The 22,727-nt window shown below is 47.9% G+C and overlaps 1 protein-coding gene across 2 annotated transcripts in view; it reads left to right on the top strand.

The window, feature by feature from the left end:
• The window catches only part of SH3PXD2B (SH3 and PX domains 2B), a 105,265-nt gene that overhangs the window by 55,204 nt on the left and 27,334 nt on the right, over positions 1-22,727 (top strand). For both annotated transcript variants that reach the window (XM_081796372.1, XM_078446863.2), the window contains exons 5-7: positions 9,779-9,870; positions 13,798-13,823; positions 21,940-22,074. In XM_081796372.1, coding sequence (XP_081652498.1) covers positions 9,779-9,870; positions 13,798-13,823; positions 21,940-22,074 — 253 coding nt within the window. The remainder of the gene's footprint in view (positions 1-9,778; positions 9,871-13,797; positions 13,824-21,939; positions 22,075-22,727) is intronic.

Below are 22,727 nucleotides of genomic sequence, written 5' to 3'. Positions count from 1 at the left end.
GTATACATGATGGAAAGCCACTTTGGAAAACAGTTTGGCAGTTTCTTCAAAAAGTGAAATTTAGGGGCGCCTGGGTGGCTCAGTCGGTTAAGCGGCCGACTTCGGCTCAGGTCACGATCTCGCGGTCCGTGAGTTCGAGCCCCGCGTCGGGCTCTGTGCTGACAGCTCGGAGCCTGGAGCCTGTTTCAGATTCTGTGTCTCCCTCTCTCTGACCCTCCCCCATTCATGCTCTGTCTCTCTGTGTCTCAAAAAATAAATAAACGTTAAAAAAAAAAAGTGAAATTTACCGTATAACTACTCTTTGATATCTACTCAAGAGAATTGAAAAACTATGTCCACACAAAGACTCGGATGTACATGTTCTAGCAGTACTAATCCATAATAGCCCAAAATTGGAAGCAATCCAAATGTCCATCGTCAGGCGCATGGATAAAGAAAATGTGGAATAATCATACAATCGACCATTATTCGACAGTAAAATGCAGTGAAAGACCAATAAATGCTGCAACTTGGATGAATCTCAAAAACATGATGCTGAAAAAAGCCAGATGCAAAAGACTACATACTGCATGATTCCATCTACATGAAATGTGCAGAAGAGGCGACTTTACGGAGACAGAAAGCAGATCAGTGGTTTCCTAGGCCTGAAGACAGCATAGGCAGACATGGACTGCAAATTAGGTGGGGGAAATTTTTGAGGTGATGGAAAAGTTCTAAAACTGGATTGTGGTCATGGTTGCACAGTCTATAATTTACTAAATATCATTGAATTGTGCACTTATAATGGGTGGTTCTTATGTACATAAATTATACTTCAATACATCTATAAAAAAATTTAAAGGAGGCAGTGTGGGCATAGATGACCCTTGTCTTGGCAGGAGATGTCATGGAAGGGTAGAAAATCATTCCTGATCACTCCTGTCCTCTCTTTACTGGACATAACCTCGTTTCATCCCTCCAATAACCTTGAGAAGTAGGTTTTACTATTCCCATTGTGTAGATGAGGAAACAGAGGCCCGACAAAGTTACTTACAATGAGAGTATTACAGAGTTTGATGGTTGAACCCTGGCCTTTTAGGCCTTGGCACTCACATACCACATATGGCCTCTCTTAAGAAAGTAAAAATTCAAGAGATCAAAATATTCAAGCATATATTTCATAGACGTAGATAAACTCAGACTCTTTTTCTCCTAAAGATACCCTTAAAAAAGGATTGGGGAGTGAAGCACAGAGAAGGTCACCCAGGCACAAAGATGCTACTACTGCCTCCCAGCTCTCAGAGGAAAGTTCGGATCATCTGTGCTTTGTGTCTTTTCAAACCTCTAGAGCCTAAAAGTCCTTTGTGCCAGCCTTGCTGGCAAGAACTTTGGACCTCTGGGGTCACCTTGGCCAGCTGGGGATTTCTCAGACCAAATTGTGCTATCCTGCTTCTTCCCCTGCCCACCCACCTCCTCTCCAGAGTCACACTTTCCTCATACCCAGGGGGTCACGAACCTCTAGACATTTGATTTTGAAAAGGAGATTTAATAAAACCCTGAAACGAACAGAGAGCAGCAGCTGCCTGCATCTGGCTGATGCTTGGAATCGTACGGAGATCATGAATTCACTTGGATTAGCCATAGGGAAGAAGCCGCTTATGTTGTATGAGCCACATGGAAGTTACCACCCCCTGCTATTAATGCATCATAAGAAGCAGAGCAGATATTTTGGGGTTTTGGTTGGCCAAAGTCCCTGGCTTAGCTTCAAGGGAACTGCCCTCCTGGAGGGAGATGAAACTATCTATTCACACAGTCTGCAAAATCTTTTACAGACTACATAGACTTATTTAGCATTTGGGTATCTGTTATTGACATTGTTGTGAGCTGACTTAAGCCAATTTAATCTATCACTCTTAGCCTTATTTTAGTAGAAATTGGTAGTCTCCAATAGGGAAACATAGACAAAGGCCGTAGGTATCCCTAGACCTAGTTACCAGCTAGGAAGAAACCTTCTGCTCTGCTAGACCTATTATAAAGTTACAGTACTTAACATAGTATGGTGTTGGCATAAGGAAACAAACCTTTGGAACAAAATAGAGAATCCAGAAACAGACCTGTGTGTATTTGGACATTTTAATACTGGCAAAGGCAGCCTTACAGGTCATTGAGGAAAGGTTGGATTCTTCAGTAAATGGGAATCCTTATGGGGCGCCTGGGTGGCTCAGTCAGTTAGGCAGCTGACTTCAGCTCAGGTCATGATCTTGCGGTCCGTGAGTTCTAGCCCCTCGTCAGGCTCTGTGCTGACAGCTCAGAGCCTGGAGCCTGCTTCATATTCTGTGTCTCCCTCTCTGTGACCCTCCCCTGTACATGCTCTGTCTCTCCCTGTCTCAAAAATAAACATTAAAAAAAAAAATTTAAATGGGAATCCTTATGAGGAAAACAAACAAAAGATAACTAATCCCTGCCTCACACCACACATGTAATCATTTCCAAGGAAATTAAAGACCTAAATGTAAGAGGCAATACTATAAATGGCTTTAGAAGGTAAAAATAGGGGGGGAAACTTCATAATCTCTAGGTATAGAAGGCTTTCTAAAGGCACAAAGTACCAACCATAAAGAGATTGATTTATTTGACTACATTAAATTTAAGAACCTCTGTTCATTGAAGAACACAGTGGAAACATGCCAAATTCTGCCACATATACAAACATTTATTATCATGCACCTCCCTAAACAGCCTCTCAAGTTGTTCTGCAAGCTTACTGGAATGCCAACTGTCTGACACCACTTCACATGAACGTTTCCTCAAAACAAATGGAATGATTATCCCTGTGCCAGGATCAGCTAATCCCACTGGTGATTAGCTGGTGTGACAGTAAAATCCCCTAGAAGAAACAGAACACAGTGGATTCAGAATCCTAGACCCAGTGCACCATTTTGGAGGATGGATGTGTCAGGTTCTTTTTATGCAAGGGTTAGAGTATCTGAGAATATTTCTAGAACATTCTTCATTCCACCAGTAAAGAATTTCATTTCTAACAACTGTTATGCTGATGGATAAAGGCCATGGTGTTGATCAGAGGTGAAGACAACAGAAGCCATGAAGTAGCCTTTTCAGGAGGGAGGGCTTGTGATTAGAGTTTTTTACTTGCTAAAAATGATCATTTCTAGTGAAGATGCTTCAGATTTTCACCATCATTGGAGTGTAGCTTACACACACGTGAGTATGCACAGCCATAATGTAGTGTTTTGTTTTGTTTTGTTTTTTAAAGAGAGAGCACAAGAGGGGGGAGGGGCAGAGGGAGAGAGAAACAGACAGACAGACAGACAGACACAGTCCCAAGCAGGCTCCATGCTCATCATGGAGCCTGACACGGGGCTCAATCCCACGACCCTGGGATCATGACCTGAGCCGAAATCAAGAGTCAGACACTCAACCAACTCTTGATTTTGGCTCAGATCATGATCTCACGGTTGGTGGGTTTGAGCCCCGCACTGGGCTCTGTGCTGACAGCTCTGACTCAGCTTGGGATTCTTTCTCTCTTCTTCTCTCTCTGCCTCTCGTCTGCTCACATGCGTGCATGCTCTCTCCCCCTCTCTCAAAATAAATAAACATTAAAAAACAAGTAAACTGTAGGCATCTAACAGCAGTGCTCACCAGACACCAGCCATTTGAGACCTCTCTTCAAGAGTTTTACTATATGCTACCCCCTGTATTATTATTATTCAAATTAACTCACTTTTTTAACTTCTTAAAAATACACATTTTAGAGGAAATTTTCTAACATGACCATAATATAAAACTGGCATCATTTGCCATAAAAATAAAAGTAAGAGCAATGAAACGACAGCAACAAAGGATATGTCTTTAAATCTAGCCAGCTGCTGCTGCCTGCCTGCCCGGCAAGTTAGAAAAGCCTTTTCTTCCGGGAATTCCAGAGTTTGGGGTCTTATGTTTCAATCTTTAATCCACGTGGAGTGGATTTTTGTGTGTGGTGTGAGATGAGAGTCCAATGTCATTCTTCTGCGTGTGGATATTGTTCTCCCAGCACCACTCGTTGAAGAGACTGTCACTTCCCTCATTGTATGTTCTTGGCGCTTTTGTCAAAAATCAGTTGCCCATATGTGTGGATATATTTCAGGGCTCTTGGCAGTGATTTCATGGATCTGATACCAAAAGCAGAGGCAACAAAAATAAAAATAAACAAGTGGGACTGTATTAAACTAAAAAGCTGCAAAGCAAAGGAAATAATCAACAGAGTGGTAAAAAAAGCAACCTACAGAATGGGAGAAAATATTTGCAAATCAGGTGTCTGTGAAAGGGTCAATCTCCAGAATATATAAAGAACCCATATATCTCAATAGCAAAAAAGCTAATAACCTGATTTTAAAATGGGCTAAGAACTTGAATAGACATTTCTCCAAAGAAGATCTACAAATGACTAACTGTATATATGAAAAACTGCTGAATGTCACTAATCATCAGGGGAATGCAAGTGACAACCACAATGTGATATCACCTCACATCTGTCAGGATGGCTATTATTAAAAAACAAAAAAACAAGTGTTGGTAAGGATATGGAGAAATTGGAACCCTTGCATACTGTTGGTGGGAATGCAAAATGCATCCACTATGAAAAACAGTATGGAGGTTCCTCAAAAAACTTAAAATAGTACTACCATGTGATCCAGCAATCGCACTTCTTTTGGGTATACATCCAAAGAAATTGAAGTCAGGATCTGGGAGAGATATAATCACTCCCATGTTCATTGCAGCACCATTCATGATAGCCAAGATGTGGAAACAACCTAAATGTGGTATATACAATAGAATACTATTCCACCTTTAAAAAGAAAGATATTCTGAATATGTGGCAATGTGGATGAACCTGTGCTAAAGTGAAATAAGCCAGTCACAAAAAGATAAGATACTACATAATTTCACTTACATGAGGTATCTAAAATAGTCAAACTCATAGAATCACAGAGCGAAATGGTGCTAACCAGGGGCTGGAGGGACGGAAAAATGGGGAGTTACTAACCTACGGGCATAAAGTTTCAGGCAAGCGAGATGAATAAGCTGTAGAGATCTACAGCCAACAATACTGTATTGTACACTTAAAATTTCCTATGAGGGTAGATCTCGTGGGGACTGTTCTTATCACCCTAAAATAAAATTGTTGAAATATAAAGAGAGGGTCACCTGAGTGGCTCAGTCAGTTAAGCATCCAACTCTTGATTTGGGCTCAGGTCATTGACCTCACAGTTCTTGAGTTCGAGCTCGCATCAGGCTCCCTGCTGACAGCATGGAGCCTGCTCGGGATTCTCTCTCTCCCCTCACTCAGAATAAGTCAATTTTTAAACATGATAAAAATAAAATGTAAAGAGAAGTGTTCATTCTCTGGGGCACTCTTTTTTTTTTTTTTTTTTTTTAATTTTTTTTTCAACGTTTTTTATTTATTTTTGGGACAGAGAGAGACAGAGCATGAACGGGGGAGGGGCAGAGAGAGAGGGAGACACAGAATCGGAAACAGGCTCCAGGCTCCGAGCCATCAGCCCAGAGCCTGACGCGGGGCTCGAACTCACGGACCGCGAGATCGTGACCTGGCTGAAGTCGGACGCTTAACCGACTGCGCCACCCAGGCGCCCCTCTGGGGCACTCTTTTGAAGCTGAGAAAACTCCCTCACTAGCCAAGCCGCTGTTATTTAAGAGTCCTCTTGCTGGCTCCAAAACCACCTCTGGGAACCACCACCCTATTGTACTTGATACAGTACTGAGAGACAAAGGGTTAACTTAATGTTACCAAGGGGCTGGTGTATGATGGAAGTCTTAAAGTCTTGTAGCACAACCTTCCGACATGGATGTTAGTGATTTCCATTTTACAGATGAGCAAACTGAGGCTCAGAGAGGTGATGGGACATGGCTAGAGCCAGAATGAGGAGCTGGGTCTGTCTGACCTTTCCTCGTCACCCTCAGCAAACAACACTTGTTCTTACCTCTCCTCTCCTCCCTGCATTGACCAGCCACGTTTATCCAAAAGGCCCGGACTCTATCCAGGGAAGAACCGAGTTTTCCTGGAACTATGGTTCTTTGTCTTTACTGACCAAACACAAGATGATTCTGGAGTATTGCTCTGCCCCAGGTCATGTTTTTACTGTTAGTCTGTCCTTCCAGAATGGAAGGGGCAAACATCAAAGCATTCGGGCTGCCTTTTATTAGTAACTTGGCTGTATTTTATGGTTTGGAGGTTTGGCTTTTACTTCCCAGGAATTACTCAAAACCAAAAGAGAACTTGGCATTGTCAGGAAGTTTCCGTGGGCCTTGTTGTCCCTTCCCTCGCTGGTCCTTCTGGAGCCTCTGCTCATTTCAGCAAGGAGCACCCTGGGAAGCCCCTGTAGGCAGAGGCCATGGCCACTTCGGGGCCCACCCTGCTGTCCCCAAACAGGGCCACGTGGCCACATCCAGGCCATTTCCTCGTGTCATTGATCCAGTGAATACTTTCAACCAGGTATGAAGGTCTCCCCAGCACTGTCTAGGCATGAAGAAAGGTGCAGGATGAGCAACTATGTACCCCTGCCCTCTGTAGATTTGGGGTAGAGGAGCTGGTGTCAGCCAGTCCTGGGCTCTCAAGTCCTCCCTACTTCCCCAGAGCTTCCATCTGCTCATCTCTGAAATGGGCCAGCCCTCCCAGGATTACATGGAATGACACAGACAAGCGCGTTTCAGGAGCCATCGAGTGCTGAGCCCACATAAGGGAATGAATGGTGTTATTGCAGTCGGGGGGGAGCCGCAAGATTTCTGCCCACTAAGCAGCCACGGTCCAGCATATAATCAGCTCTTTCATTATGTGGTTCTAACTGTAAGAACTGCAGGGTTTCGGAGGAATGAGAGAGCCACAGGGGTCCCCAAGATGGCAGCTCGTCCCAGGAAGAATGAATACTCTAAACCAGAAGAAGGCGGTCAGGGACCAGAGGCAGGGGAGGGGAGGGCCCACTCTCTCCCTCTTGGGCTGTCTGCCTCCGGCCTGGAAAAGGTCAGTTCCTGGGGATTTGCTACAGAGCAGAAGCTACTTCAAGGCTAATAAAATCAACGAACCACAAATATCAGGCCCCGTATGGTCAACATCTTTCAACCCAGAAGGATAGAGCATGGACGGTAACTGGGGACATCACCCTACTAAAAACATGTCCACCCGCTTCACATGTGTTCTCCCACTTTAGATCCGGGACAGGAGCCTGACTCAAAGGCTGTGCAGGGTCAGCAACCCAAGTGACCATCTTTGGCTGAACGAATAAACAAAATGTGGCATATCCTTCCGGTGGAATGTTACTCAGCCTTGAAAAGGAAGGAAATTCCAGCACATGCTGCCACATGGATGGACCTAGAGGCCATTAGCTAAGTGAAAGCAGCCCGTCACAAAAGGACAAATGTATCATTCCATTTGTATGAGGTACTTAGAGTAGTCAGACTCATACAGACAGAAAGCAGAATGGTTGCCAGGAGCTGGGGAAAGGGGGAATTGTTTAATAGGTACAGGGCTTCAGATTTGCAAAATAGAGTTCTGGGGATGGGTGTTGGTGATGGTTGCACAACACAGTGGATGTACTTAATGCCACTGAACCATATGCTTAAAAATGGTTAAGATGATGGAGCACCTGGCTGGCTCGGTCAATAGAGCATGCACCTCTTGGTCTCAGAGTCATGAGTTCGAGCCCCATGTCAGGCATGGGGCCTACTTTAAAAAAAAATGATGAAAATGGCAAATTTTATGTGTCTTTTACCACAATTAAAACTTTTTAAAAACCAGGGGCGCCAGTGGCTCGGTCAGTTAAGCGTCCCAACTCCTGCTCGGGTTATGATCTTGTGGTCTGTGAGTTCCAGCCCCACATTGGGCTCTGTGCTGACGGCTCGGAGCCTGGAGCCTGCTTCAGATTCTGTGTCTCCCTCTCTCTCTGCCCCTCCCCCACTCACGCTCTGTCTCTCTCTGTCTCTCAAAAATGAATAAAATTTAAAAAAAATTTTTTTTAACTTTTTAAAAACCAGAAAAATAACTCAGAACCCCTCCTGAGACTCCAAGAAGGGTGCCGTTGGAGACCTCCCCTGCATCCGTCTCCCCATTTAGTCCATCACAGCCCTGTAGCAGGGTTGGGGGGGGGTCACTTTGCAGGGGATGAATGGGAGGTGAGTTTATGGAGGCTTGTCATGTAGAAAATACAAGACACGATTTTTCCACGCCCAGCTCACACTCAGCATGGTAAGGGGGTACGGGAGTCCTGCCCACTCCAGAGCATGACTGTGGGCTGGCAGAATGGCCTGTGCTATTCAAATCTGTGCATGGGCCCAGGCGCCCTCCCTGCATAGAAGTTTGTAATAAAATGCGTGCACGAAGCTGCGTTACTGCACACAGATCCGCGTCCTCAGGAGCTGCGCCAGAAGGGGCTTAAATAGATTTGTTAAGCTGAGCTGTTTATTCGTCGTGAAGCCATGTCTTAGTTTCAAATCCCTTCGTGATCAGGATGTACCCTATCCTTCTTGTATTGGACACAGAAACCATGCAGTTCTGGGCACAAAGATCATGTCTGTTGAATCAATGAATGGATACCTATTGGTAGGTAAATTAGCACGACACCTAGTCCCATTTGTGCTTTCTACCCACCCCATATCCAGTCCGCTGGCACACCTCTGAGGGTCCTTTAACTGATGAGCTGGGATGGCAGCTTTCTATGACCCGGGCAGTGGGAGATACCAGATGTTTCAATCCCTCAGTAACCTCGGGAGTTCTTTTCTTTAAAACTTTTTTTGGCGGGGGGGCACCTGGGTGGCTCAGTCAGTTAAGTGTCCGACTTTGGCTCAGGTCATGGTCCATTGGTTTGTGAGTTCGAGCCCCACATCCGGCTCTATGCTGACAGCTCAGAGCCTGGAGCCTGCTTCAGATTCTGTGTTTCCCTCTCTCTGCTCTCCTCTCTTGTTCTCTCTCTCTCTCCCTTTCTCTTTCTCTGTCAGAAATAAACATTAAAAAAAATTAAAAAGTAAAACTTAAAAAAAAAATTTTTTTTTATTTATCTAAGAGAGCGAGTGGGGGAGGGGGGACAGAGGATCCAAAGCGGGCTTTGTGCTGACAGCAGCGAGCCCAATGTGGGGCTCAAACTCATGAACTGTGAGATCATGACCCGAGCCAAAGTCAGATGCTTAATCTACTGGGCCACCCACATGCCCCATAACTTGGGAACTTCTAACCTCTACCCAAATCCTAAAGCTACGCCTTCACTTTAACACTGCAGATCTGTGAGTTAAGACGTCCATGCGGGCGTGTTGGAAACAAGCTAAGCGTTCACCACTAGGCAGCTGGGTCAGTAAAGTAGGATACGTTTGTGCAGTAGACACCCAATATCCAGTAGAGTTGAAGTTGTGTAAGAATGATGACGTGGCATGAAGTCCATAGTTGAGTGTTTTATCTAAATGTGTGCATGTTATTTGTTCAGATACGCCTATAATGCGCGTGCGCACGTGTGTGTGTGCATACAGAGTGCGTGTGTGTGTGCATGCATGTGTGTGTGCGGTCCGCAAACCAGCAGCAGCACCAGAGAAGGTGTCAGACATGCACATTCTCAGGCCCCACCCCACATCTACTGAATCAGAAAATCTGGGGCTGGTCCCCAGCCATCTGTTTTCACACGCCACCCCTCCCGCCCCCCCGCCAAGAGATTCTGATCATACCCAAGTTTGAGAACCCCTGGCTCATTGCGTTCCCGACACCCCTTTCCTTCCCTTGGACTCACTTGTGTCTCTTCTCCAGGCCCTGATCCAGCTGCCCCCCTATATCTCTCAGTGTGACGAGGTGCTGCAGTTCTTTGAGACAAGACCTGAGGACCTGAATCCCCCCAAAGAGTAAGTTGGCGTGTGTACAGCTTCCCAGAGTGTGCCCTCACAGCCGTCCCTGCTGCCAGGCCAGCCCCAAGAAGAACGGGAGTATAGCGAAGTAAAGATTTTCTCTTTATTTGAGAGAGAGAGAGAGAGAGAGAGAGAGAGAGAGAGAGACAACATGCGAGTGGGGCAGAGGAGCAAAAAGAGAGGGAGAGAGAGAATCCCAAGCAGGCTCCGCACTCAGCACAGAGCCTGATGTGGGACTCAATCCCACGACACTGGGATCATGACCTGAGCCAAAATCAAGAGTCGGACTGAGCCACCCAGACGCCGCTAAAGCAAAGTAAAAATTGAGCTGGATCCCATTGATTGAGCCCTGGTGGGGCCTTGCTCCATGTGGCCCTCCCGGGGAAGGAACCCCCTACAGATCCACACTTAACCACGGAACGCATGGAGCATGCTAGAAACAGGAGGCTACGGGCCCTTGAGGCAGGGCCTGTGCAGGAGATTCATCCCAGTGCCTTGCCCACAAGGGTGCATGTGCTCAGGACCGTGAGGGAGATGGACGGGTGAGTGACGAGACCCGCTCAGGGTTATGGGGCCAGGGCCGGGATTTGATCTTGGTCATCCAGGGTCCAGTGCTATCCAAAATGTTCACCACAGCCCCTACAGCAGACAGACGACACTTCCTGGCGCCTGTCCGTGCACAGCCGATAGTCCCCACTGCTTGGGGCATGCGGCAAAGAATTTCCCCACCTGCCTTCTAGCTTTCACATACCAGGAGTTGATGGCACCAGATGCCCTGCCAGTGAGACAGTGATATACACATAGTGCTTTTTGACAAGTTTTATTGTGGGGGAGACCACCATGTGTGTCTGCAGTCGCCATGAGGGGAGGGGAGACCAGCCTACAGGTGCAGGGCCGTCATGGGGTCCTAGGAGCAAGAGACAGCACCTGTCAGGAAGGGCTGAGAAGTGCCAGCCAGGCTCTTTGACCAGAGAGAGAGAGAGAGAGAGAGAGCACGTGCACACACACACATGCACACCAATAGAACATCCACTAAAAATACAAAACATCGCCTGGACTGTACCAAAGAAAGCACAGCTTACCAGCATCCTGCTGGAGGATATGCATCTAGTTCCAAGAGGCTTCCTGGAAAGAAGGAAAAGTTCCCAATTTCTGTTTCCTTTTCCTGCTTGTCCCCTTGAACAAGTGTCTTGACTTCCTTGAGCTTCTGTTTCATCAGCAAGGTGGGCTTGGCTAACCTTGATCGCATCGTGGTTGTGAGGCTTGAACACCACCCTGCCGATAAAGGAGAGTCTGGCACGCGGCAGGTACTTACCTGGTGACGTCTTCCTGTCTTTAAAGCAGGCTTTGAAGGGGAAAGGAAGAGGGTAGGAAGGTAGGAGGGTTGCTGAGGGCCCAGGGGATGGCTCTGGGGCCCCTCAGGCAGTCCCTAGTGGGCCTTGGTTGTTGGCTTAGGGAGGAATGAACAGCAGCAAAGCAGCTGGTCGCTTGGTCAGCCTCCTGAAGCTCGTTCCCGAGTCAGGGCTGAAGGTGGAGACTGGGGGTCGTTCTCAGCAGTCTTGAGGCAGACAGAAGATGGATTCCAAATGGTGCTGTTAAAGGAAGGTTTTGCTTCCGTGCATGGGAAAACTTGGGACCGTGCCAAGCATGTCACACAGAGAGGTAATGTGCCTGCATGAGCCCACACATGCTGCTGCTGCTGGAAACCAAGAGCCCCCTCCTGCCCCCAGCCCCCTGCCCCAGCTGCAGCACCCTTGCCCCTGGCCAGGCCAGGGTTCGGGCAGGAGAGTGGGCCCCAGCCAGGTCTCCTGGGTTCTGATGTTGGCTGAGTTGCTTCGCCTCCCTGGGCCTCCATGTCTCCGTCTGTGAAATGGAGTAACCCTCAAGGATTGTCATGAGGGTTCACTGGGGCAGTCCAGATACAGCGCTCTGACCAGCAGTGTCTCCACAGCAAGTGCCAGGAAGCCTGAGCTACATTATTCCTCCGTAGCTCTCACCACCACCACCCCCAACCCCCCCTGCACGGGTGATGAATTTTAGCCCCACTGAGGTAGTGCCTGGCCAGGGGACATCACGATCGACCTGCGCAGCCCAGCACTGGGGCCTGCCACTCCTCCCAGCTGCACAGGAATGTGGCCTCAGGCTCAGGGGATTGTCTAAGCCCCTCACCCCCTTCCAAGATAACGGTGAAAGCATCATTACACGGTGGTTAAAAGGCCAGACTGTAAAATGAGACTAAATTTGGGCACCTGGGTGGCTCAGTCAGTTAAGCATCTGACCTCAGCTCAGATGTTGATAGATGCATATTCATAATGGACAAAAAGCGGAAACAACCCAAATGCCCATCAGCTGATGAACAGATCGGCAAAGTGTGGTTTTACCCACATGAGGGAATAGCATTCAGCCATCAGATGGTATGAAATACTGACACATGGTACAACATGGATGGCCCTTGGAAACATTCCACCCAAAAGAAGGCCATCACAAAAAGCCTCTTGCTGTATGATCCCATTCATATGAAACGTCCAGAATAGACCAGTCTTTAAAGGCAGCAAGCAAATTAGTGTTTGCCAGCTACTCGGAGGGGTGGGGATAGCAAGTGACCATTATAGGTACAGGGCTTCCCTGTGGAATGATGAATATTTTTTTGGCATTAGGGTGATGATTGCACAACCTTGCGAAGATGCCAAAAACCAGTGGACTCTACACTTTAAAAGAATGAATTTTATGATGTGTGAATGATAGCTCAATTTTTAAAAATTAGGTAAATCTGGGGCACCTGGGTGGCTTGGTTGGTTAAGTGCCTGACTTCGGCTCAGGTCGTGATCTCATGGTTAGTGAGTTCAAGCCCCGTGTCAGGCTCTCTGTTCTCAGCGCGGAGCCTGCTTCCGATCCTCTGTCCACCTCTCTCTCGGCCCCTCGCCTGCTTGCTTGCGTTCTCTCTCTCTCTCTCAAAAATAAATAAACATAAAACAAAAATTACGTAGGTAGAGCTGGCTTCCGCTTGCTACTTACTAGCTGTGTTGCCTTAGGCAAGTTACCTAACCTCTCTGGGCCTCATTTTCCTCATCTATAAAATAGGCATTAAAAGAGTACTTATTCCCAAGGGCTGTTCTGAGTGTTAAGTGAGTGAACTAAACAGTATCTAGCAGGGTACTGGCATATGGTAATAACATTTGGCTAATGTTATTGCCACCACAACATCTGTCTCAACCCAACCACCCTGTCACCTCCCTTTTCTCTTTATAGCATTGGAAACCTTTTTACTACTGGGATAATTTACTTAAAAAGTATGTGTAAACCCTGATTTGTCATACTGTACTTGTGATGCAGCGATGTGTACACATTCTGATGTGGTTGACAAATACAAGGGTTGACAAATACATTACTCACTGTTCGGTGTGAATTCTAGCCCACGGTAGTGTTCTCTCTGTCACCACGAGGGAGATGTGTTTTCTTCGCTGCTATCGAGACTCCTACCCAGTGTTATAGTGTGTTCCCCTCACCACTTAACTGCCAAGAGCTTTCTGCTTCATGTATATGGCTCAGGGCACCCCCAGGAGGTGGGACAGGGCCTCTGCTGTGCCTGACGAGGTGGGCATCAGGCTCAGTGCAACATGGGGGCCTACTCTTGCTTTTATACTGCATGCCCCCACAGCGGCTCCTCCCCAGGGCCCCCTACTCTACAAATAGAGTGGAGATGCTAGTCCCCAGGGCACCGGAGCACTTATCAGGCAAAAGGAGTAAATGAAAAGGAGTTCTTTCTTCTTTGAAGAGTCTGGGTCCCTGGGGCTGACTTGGCTTTTCTTCATTCACTGGAGATGATGTGGAATGGAGAATCTCTGTTTCCTAATGGAATAACTCGTGTCGCTATGTAACAGTACTGACTTGTTATCCTCTCCCACCCCTTTCTTTCCTGTGCAGGGAGCATGTTGGGAAAAAGAAATCTGGTAAGAATATTTTTCCATTTTCTCCTGTTCGTTCAATGGTGAGCATACCCCTACTCTGCACCGATGATTGCCAGTCCCTGGGCACTGCCTGAGGGATACAGCATGGGACTGGGTGGGTGGATGGGTGGATGGATGGGTTGATGCTTGATTGATTGGTTGACACCCCAGCCTGTTTTCCAAAAAAAGTATTGGAGGTTGTTGCATCCTGTGTCAAAAAGTTAGAGTGGATAAGACCTGCTGTCTTTCCCTGAGAATGCCTCAGAGGAATAGGGGAGCCCGATATCTCCTGACCACCTGTAGGGGGTTAAATACCTTTATTCTGCTGTAGACAGAGGAATGTGGTGACTCACAGCTAAGAGCATTCTTCTCAGGTGTTGGAAGGGGTCACAAAAGGAGGGACACTGGGTCTTAAAGAGTGAACGGGAGCTTTCCACAGAGCGAAGGGGCAGTTAGGGCTGCGGGGAGGTGCGCAGGCAGGAGGCACGGGTTTGGGCCCAGCCTCTGGGCTGCTGTTATTGCTGGGCAATAAGAGCCACTCTTTCCACCACCTCTGGCACTCACTCCCTTCTCCCGGGCACCAGTTCCTTTCCTTCCCAGCACCCCTTCCACTCCCTAGAGCAGTGATGGGAAAAGAGAAGGTGGGGATTTAGGTATGCATAGAGGAATGATTGAGTCATCTCAGGCCTGGGGTTGATAACTTTAGACTCACGATAGTCCAACCTTTTCTTCTGCAAACCCAGTATTATCTGCCCCCCCCCCCCCCCCCCCGTATCTGCAGAGTCCCCTACCCATACCACCACACCTGGAGCCAGCATGGTCCTCAGAGCTTCCAGAATTCCAAGTTCTTTTATGTATCTAGGACTCCAGGAAGTTTGAGGGCATTGATAATGCTGTGGGGAGAGAAGGGCCAAGCAGAGATCCCAGAAGTAAAAAAGGATGCCTGCCTCCTCTCGTGGCCCTCCATTTCCTCATCTGTAAAATGGGGGATAATAATAGTAATCCATCTTGGAGGGTTATTGTAGGATTTATAGTAATATGTATAAAGCACTCAGACCAGTGCCTGGCACATTTTAAGTGATACATGTTTGCTGCCGTCTTTATACTGCTGCCATTAATTCAAAGCACATGGATGTCCCTGTCCAGCATCAGTAGAAATTCCAAATTCAGTAGCCCTGGTCCCTTTACTGCCCCCTGGGTACAGGGCCTGTGGTCAACTTTACAGGGCCCAAGCTGTGCTTGCAAGGGAAAGTAGAGAGGAGCTAGGTCTCTGCCTCAAGGTCTCGTGTCTGGAATGAACGCCCGCCTTTCCCCAGCCAGTCTGTTTAGAGCTGCACTTTGCGTTTAATAAGTACTGGCCAGAGCCATGGCATCCTGTTCAAGCTGTGCGTGGCCCTTGGGCTCTGAGGATAATGATACGTTTCTTAGAAAAGAACAGAGAGGAGAAGAGGAACTCTTGGGCTGATGACAAGAGTTTCTGGCTTTGAGCGTGCAGAGACTTTCCTGGAGGGAACGGCTGAAGGAAGAGAGGAAAGAGACAGCTCTAGTTTGCAAAAACCAAAGTGTCCGGTCGGAACAGGCTTGATGAGGGGACTGGTCTGGAAAAGAGAGAAGAAGCTCTAATTTGTGGTGATGACTATTACATCATTCACCTGCAATGATGGAGGGGTGGATTTATTTATAGTTCAGCTGGATGGAAAATAACATTTTTCTTTTCAGACTAAGGACCCTTGCGGAGATGAGCCTTATTTTTTTATCTGACCTTTGAACTCTTCCTCTGTGTTAGAAATGGCCTTCTTGATTGAGTGTGAAAGGGATTTAAGGTCGACAGCCCAAACCCAGAGATTTCTGTGCTGGTACTCTGAATTGGAGAAAGCTCACCTGTCTCCAGAATTTGCCAGCAGACTTTGGCTAATGTGGTCTCAACTTCTGCTCATCTTGCAAGAAAAAAATCCTCCCACCAAAATTTAAGAGGTCATCTGATTATTTAAGGAGCATCTTTCTTCTTGATTTTTCTACCCTTTACTTATTGAAGTATACTCTGATTTACTGGCTCTTCCAGTAAGATTGGCAGTATGGTCAATTTCTGGAAAGAAAATCCCATGTTATCATTGCTCACTATATTTTGCCATAACAAAAAAACTATTGACTGAGTGGCTTAAACGACAGAAGCTTCTTTCTTTCCAAGTATGGAGCCTGGAAGTCTGAGATCAAGGTGCCGGCATTATCAGGTTCTGGCAAGAGCCCTTTTCCTGGCTTCTAGGCTGCTGCCTTCTCTCTGTGTCCTCCCATGGCCGAGAGAGAGCAAGAGCAAGCCCTCTGGTGTCTCTTCTAGTAAGGGCACTAGCCCCATCCTGGGGGCCCCACCCTCATGACCTCATTGAAACCTAATTACCTCCCAAAGGCCCCACCTCCAGATGCCATCCCATGGGAGTTAAAGCTTCAGTATATGAATTTTAGAGGGACAGAATTCAGTCCATGGCAGTTATCTTTAAAATTCAAAACATGGGGCGCCTGGGTGGCTCAGTCAGTTAAGCGTCCGACTTTGGCTCAGGTCATGATCTCGCGGTTCGTGAGTTTGAGCCCCGCGTCGGGCGCTGGGCTGACAGCTCAGAGCCTGGAGCCTGTTTCAGATTCTGTGTCTCCCTCTCTCTCTGACCCTCCCCCGTTCATGCTCTGTCTCTCCCTGTCTCAAAAATAAATAAACATTAAAAAAAAAAATTAAAATTAAAAACATGTCAGGGCACCTGGGTGGCTCGGTCGGTTAAGCATCCACCTTTGGCTCAGGTCATGATCTTGCGGTCCGTGAGTTTGACCCTGACATTGGGCTCTGTGCTGACAGCTCAGAGCCTGGAGCCTGCTTCAGATTCTGTGTCTCCCTCTCTCTCTAGGAAATTCTGTGGTAGATTAGGCACTGTACCTCTTGAGAATATTTTATAGCACTTCCTCAATGTCAAAATCACCCTTCTGCTGTCGAATCTCCTCCTTTATGCTGACCTTTTCCTTCTCTTACTCCTGCTGGACCACAAGAATGACACTGCTTACCTAGGAACACTTTGATTTCAAACTTGTAGCTCCTAGTACTTAGCTACCTGCATCAACTTGAGGTATTGCTATTACTATGCATTATAGAGCTTGGGTGCAATATCACTGTCCGCCGGTAGGTGTCCACCTAAAACCTGAAGCCTAGTGTGGCCTGAAGCCTAGTGTGAGAATTCTGGTAGTCAAACCAATGAGGTTTTCATAAGTTGAGTGCTCTGGGTAAAACAAAGGCAAAAGAACTGCTGGAAAGGCAGCCCCATGCACTTTTTTCTGAACCACTTAATGGCAGGGTACTTCGGTATAAAAGCTGCTGTCATAGAAGAAGAAGAAGGAGATGTAAGACAGAGACGTGGCCCCTGAGCAAGTCTTGGAGGAAGTGCCAGCCCTGAGCCCTGTGCCAGTAACAGATCTGCTCATGGCCAGCCCAGAGTCCTAACCCTTGCTCCCTGACCTCCTCACTTCCTGGATTTGTGTCTTGTTTGCAGTGAGTCCCATGATTTTCTGATTCTGTCACTGCTGTTGGTTCTCTCAAAAACCCTTGGCAGCATGGTTGGGAGAGTTGGTGCAGAAATGAATAGATCACTCCATTGATCAGATTCCTGAAAACTATATGGTACAGGTGTACCACCATCAGTTGTTAAAACTGGGTGGCAACAATTAACTTTTTGGACAGAGCAACCATACTTAACTGGACCCTGACCTAATCGAAGCTCTATCCCTACTTGTAGGCAAGAAGGAACAGTCTTTGGTTGCCCATAAGATGGACAGGTGCCTTCTGTAACTCTCAACACAGGAGGAGGCCTGGCGCCATGCAAAGCAAAGAGTTTCTAGAAGTTTCCCTTCATCATTTGTCGATTCAGTCCACAAATATCCGTTGAGTGTCTGTGCTAAGTGGTGAGTGAACAGGACAGATGCAGTTGTTGATTAAATGTTTACTAAGCACCTACTGTGTACCTGACAGTGCTCTAGGCCCCCAGGGAATGCAAAGGTAAATAAGATGTGGGAAGCCTTCTTACAGTCTGGTAGAACGAATAGGTGGATAAAGAAAATGAAATGTCGTAGGTATGGCAAAGGAAGACATTTTAATTTATTTCTGAGGAAGGAAGTCTGCCAAGGGTGAGTTTTAGAATATTCTTTTTTTTTTTCCTTCAGATGTTCATTGAGCCTAGTAGGTGCCCTTCACATTCTAGGCCAGATGTTGGCAAACTTTTTCTCTGAAGGGCCAGAAAGCAAATATTTTAGGGTTTACAGGCCACATACAGGTTCTGTCAATAATAATAATTTTTCCTCTTCCTCTCCTTCTCCTTTACAACCCTATAAAAATAGAACAACTTTCCAAATTCCCTTTGCACCAAAGCAGACCACGTGGGCCTGTGAGCCTTTAGGCAGGGAGTCCAACACTAAACAAGAGCCTGCATGCATGGGGCTTATGTTCTAGAGTGGGAAAACAGACAGGAAAACTAGTGACTACACAGACTCTGTGTTTTTTTTTTTTAAACTCTATGGCAAAATAAAATAAGGTGAGGCAGTGCAGGTTGGTCAAGAGAAGGTTCCGTTGATGAGATACCACTTGAGCAGGATGCTGAACCATGCAATTTCCTATGCCACATTGGGGAGAGTGGAAAAGAAATGGTCAAAGAGATCAGGCAGGACCCCATAGGCCTTTGGGCTTTTCCTGAGTGAGGCAGAGCCATTGTAGGGTCTTGACCTTTGGGGAACATGATCTTACACATCTTTTGAAAGGATCACTATAGCTGCTGTGTCCAGAGCAAATCGTAGCAGTCAAGTCTGGGGCAAGAGACGAGTTAGGAGGCTAAGAATAGGTGGTTCCCATGTGAATGCAGAGGAGAGGAAAAGGCATCCTGAAAACAGCCTATGATGTTTTCTAGGTACACCTGGGGTGAGGGAGCCAAAAGACACAGCCATAAAGGCCAGCAGAGTCCAGATTGTAGAGAACCTGAGGGCATTGGGGAGCCACAGCAGGTGCTGAGCAGGGAGAGGCATGATCAGAGTAGCATTTTTGAAGCAAGCACTCTGCAATATGGAGGACAGACCAGAGGGGCAGGATAGAGACCAGTTATAAGTGTCGTTTCCCCCCTCCCCCCACCCACCACCACCATCCCAAAGAAGCCTCACTCAGTCCCTGGTGCAGAGGATAGGAGTAAAGTCAGGTGACGAAGCACTAAAAAGGTGCACCCGCATCAAACCTGTGGCTCTGTGACAAAGAATCCCGACCTGCCTCCAGGTGGCAGCAGAGAACCCCCAGGCATGAGTACAGCCGCACTGTGACTCCACCAGCCCCCTGACCTCCTCCCTGGAAGACCCTGGGCACCTGAGCAGTGGGCACAAGTTCCAGCCTGACTGTGAAGTGGATACTTTTCTCGTGTCTTCTCCAGTTCTTTCTCTCAAGTTAAGAAACACAGTTGGCCTGGATACAGCCCACCGGAGGGCCAAATCAGAAGAGTAGCTGCATTCCTGGGATTGTGATCCCCAAGGCAGGCTATATCCTGGGGTAAAAACTCTAGACTCTGGAGTCTCTACCTCTTGCATTCCCTGGGGAAATTGTCCCCAGCTCGCAATGGCCAGGAGCCTCCAGCAAGCCAGAATCTACCTCCATTCACTCACGTGGTAGGATCTTTGTGGGCCCAGTGCCAGGTGGTTCAGGACACCGTCAAGACTTCTGCTGTCCAAAGCTTATTATCTAGTGGGGGCAGCGGGAGGGGCAATAACCAGCTTGCTCGAAGGCGACTGAAAGCCCAGCTGGGCTGGCTGGGGCGGACTGTTGTGCTCAAGGCAATGAGGAAATCAGCCCTGCAGGCCAGCCTCAGGAGAGGTGCTGGAGGAGAGAAGATACCCCTGAGAGACACAAGGAAATAAAACTTGGCCTTACTGGTCCCCGGGGGTGCTCACAGGTGCTCATGGGAACCCACAGGGAAGGAAAGCAAGCGGGCCTCAGACCACACTTCCTTCCCTAGCGTCTTTTCTTTCCTCACCTACCCCCACCACACCCCACCACACTGGGAGCCTTTGAGCCAGGTGGACCTGATTCAAGTCTGGCTTTGTCACCATCCAGCTGTGGGACCCGAGGGAAGTCACTTGATATCTCGGGGCCTCTCTTTTCGTGTCTGTAAAACAAGGTAGTAGCCACCTTCCAGGTGGTTGTGTTGACATAGTTTATGTATGGTGTGCAGCCATACAGTTTACGTGTGATGTGACGGGCATTCGTGTGGGGCTGCTTCCCTCCAGACCTGCTCCTGAACCTTCGGCCTACATCTCCCTCTCTCTCCTCTGCTCTTTCTCTATTCCCGTGCTTTCTCTACCCAGGGTGGCCCTGGGACCCTCCCACTCCTGTTTCCCTCCATCAACCTCAGCTGGGAAGAGGGACTGGCCTCAGTCACAGAGCCAAGAGGCAGTTACGCTTCACCCTGCTACAATGCCCTATTCTGGCTTCCCACATCAAAAATTCAGAGCGCATGGTGCTGACAAAGGGCTTTTGTGCTCTTTCTGGATGCCGGAGGCTGGAGGGCACTGGCGTGCTGGTGAATACTTCACAACCAGCTTTCTGGTCGAAAGCCCTGCTTTGTAGCATTTGCCAATATCCATGGTGTAAATACTCCCACGGTGGCCAATTTCAAGCTACCGGCAAGGCGCCACCCAACAGAGCTGGGAAGAGATGCACAAAACGGGCTCAGGGTGGCCTGGCGCTTACACACCACTCCGTTACTGGGTGTGCTTGGACACAGAGAGGTGGGATTTCTTGGCTATTTCAGTTGTTTATGGAAACAATAGGAGGAAATGCTGTGAATCAGGACTTGCAGAAAACGAAGACCCTGTGGCCAGAAATGTCAGGCTGCCCTCCCACCGCATTCCGTCTGCTGCTCTAAGAGGGCCATTCCCTTCTCTTTGGAGTCTCTGAATGCAGATTTCCCTTTACATCAGCCATAGTCTGCAATATCTTTTCTTTTGTTAGGCAGGTGTGATTTACTGCTTAACCAGAACCACACAACTCCAGAGGGCACCATCCACCGTGTCCTGTGGAAACTGCCTCTCCTGGCGCACCTGTCCACACCCTTCTCTCCCACTGCCACTGCCATGGTCCAAAGCCACCGCCGTCTCCTGCCTGACAGCTGGTCTCCGTCTGGTCTCCTGCTTTCTTTCCGGGCTCCGTGTGGCAGCCAGAATTATCTTTCTAAAGATGTAAATCTGTACTTGCCATTCCTTTCTTCAAGTCCTCTACTGGCTTTCTACTTGAGGGTGAAAAAAATCCAAACTTCTTATCTGCCTGCTCTGGCCCTTGCCTGCCTCTGTGTCTTCATACGGGACCGCTGTCCTCACTCACTGGACTTCAGTCCCCTACCCTCCTCCCAGTTCCTAGAAGGCTCTGGGCCCTTTCCCATCCGAGAGTCTGCCTGCACCGTTCTTTCCCCATCCTCTCATGTCTCCTGTTCATGCCCCTGTCTTAGGGAGGTCTTGTTCACCACCCCATTGAATGTGGCATCCCCTTTCCCAGTCTTGGTCCAGCTTCCTGGTTGTTTCCAGCAATGTAGCTATCAAAAATTAATACTTCTATTATCCTGTATACTTGTCATGATGTATATTTGTTTATGTGCCCCAACTAGGTTAACTTACTTGAGACTGGGAGTCATGTCTGTTTCATTCACTTTAGTACCCCCAGCACCTAATAGAGGGTCTGGAACATCACTGGTGACTTCCTGAATTACGAGATGAGTGATTTTGGATGGGCGGATGGATGGACGGATAAATGGATGGAAGGAAGGATTGGTATGCATGAATGCACTTTCCCATCAGGCTGTCTGCTTCTTCAAGGCAGGTACCATATCTTGACCAACTTTGAATCCCCAGTGCCTTGCACAGTATCTGCATAGAATAGGTATTTGGTAAATTTTGGTGGTTGCACGAGCAAATTATGCAGGAATGAATGGATGAAGTGACCCTCAAGGTAAGTCCTATGATAGCTTCTTTCTCTCTTTGGAATGTTCTCCTGACCCACCCTTCTCCCTTGGCTCTCGCTCCTTCATGTGTGGGCAGTGGCTGCATGTGGGTTTTGTATCCACAGGGGGTGACCTGACCTCAGTGGACCCCATGGTCCTGGAGCAGTATGTGGTGGTGGCAGACTACCAGAAGCAGGAGAGCTCGGAGATCAGCCTCAGCGTGGGGCAGGTGGTGGACATCATCGAGAAGAACGAGTCAGGTAGGGGAACTAAACCATCTCCCTCCCCGCCCTACACTGTCCCCGAGCCCCTAGGACAGGAGATGTTTAGAAACACAGAAACAGCAATCGCTGATCTGAGCCGGGCCGTTTCCACAGATCCAGCTGACAACCTCTTAGAAAGCTGCCTCTGTTTGATCACGGGGCTCAGATATCCCCCTTGGTCACAACTCGCCAGCATCCTGTTGGGTCCGTCGTTACCGATTTATTCTGCGGGTCACATTTCGTGAACGTGTCTTCTGGTTTCAAAGACACTTAGAGACATGGAGTCCAGCATTCCACTGGAACATTGCCTTTGATTACCGTGGGAGTCTTCACGAAGGCTCCGCCAGCTGTGGGCTCTGGTGGGATGGACACGCCACCTGACTCTTCGGCCCACCTGTCATGACAGGGGCCACTGGTCATGTACACTGGCCAGGTCTGGGACGGAATGTGGTATGATCCGACACTTAGCCTGAACTCTGCATCTCACAGCAGTCCAGCTTGCTGCTCCTCTCAGACCATCAATTCTCTCATATGCAAAATATGCAAAATAGAAAACGCTGCTACTTCAAAGAGCTATTTTAAGGATCCAATGAGATAGTGCCTAGAGTGTGCCTGGCACACAAAAGGTACTCAAGGATGTGGGTTTCCCT

This window comes from Panthera onca, chromosome A1 (genome assembly GCF_046562875.1).
Source record: "Panthera onca isolate mPanOnc1 chromosome A1, mPanOnc1 haplotype 2, whole genome shotgun sequence".
NCBI classification, from domain to species: Eukaryota; Metazoa; Chordata; class Mammalia; order Carnivora; family Felidae; genus Panthera; species Panthera onca.
The sequence above is the reverse complement of the archived record's forward strand: the minus strand, read 5'-3'. Positions and strand labels throughout refer to the sequence as shown.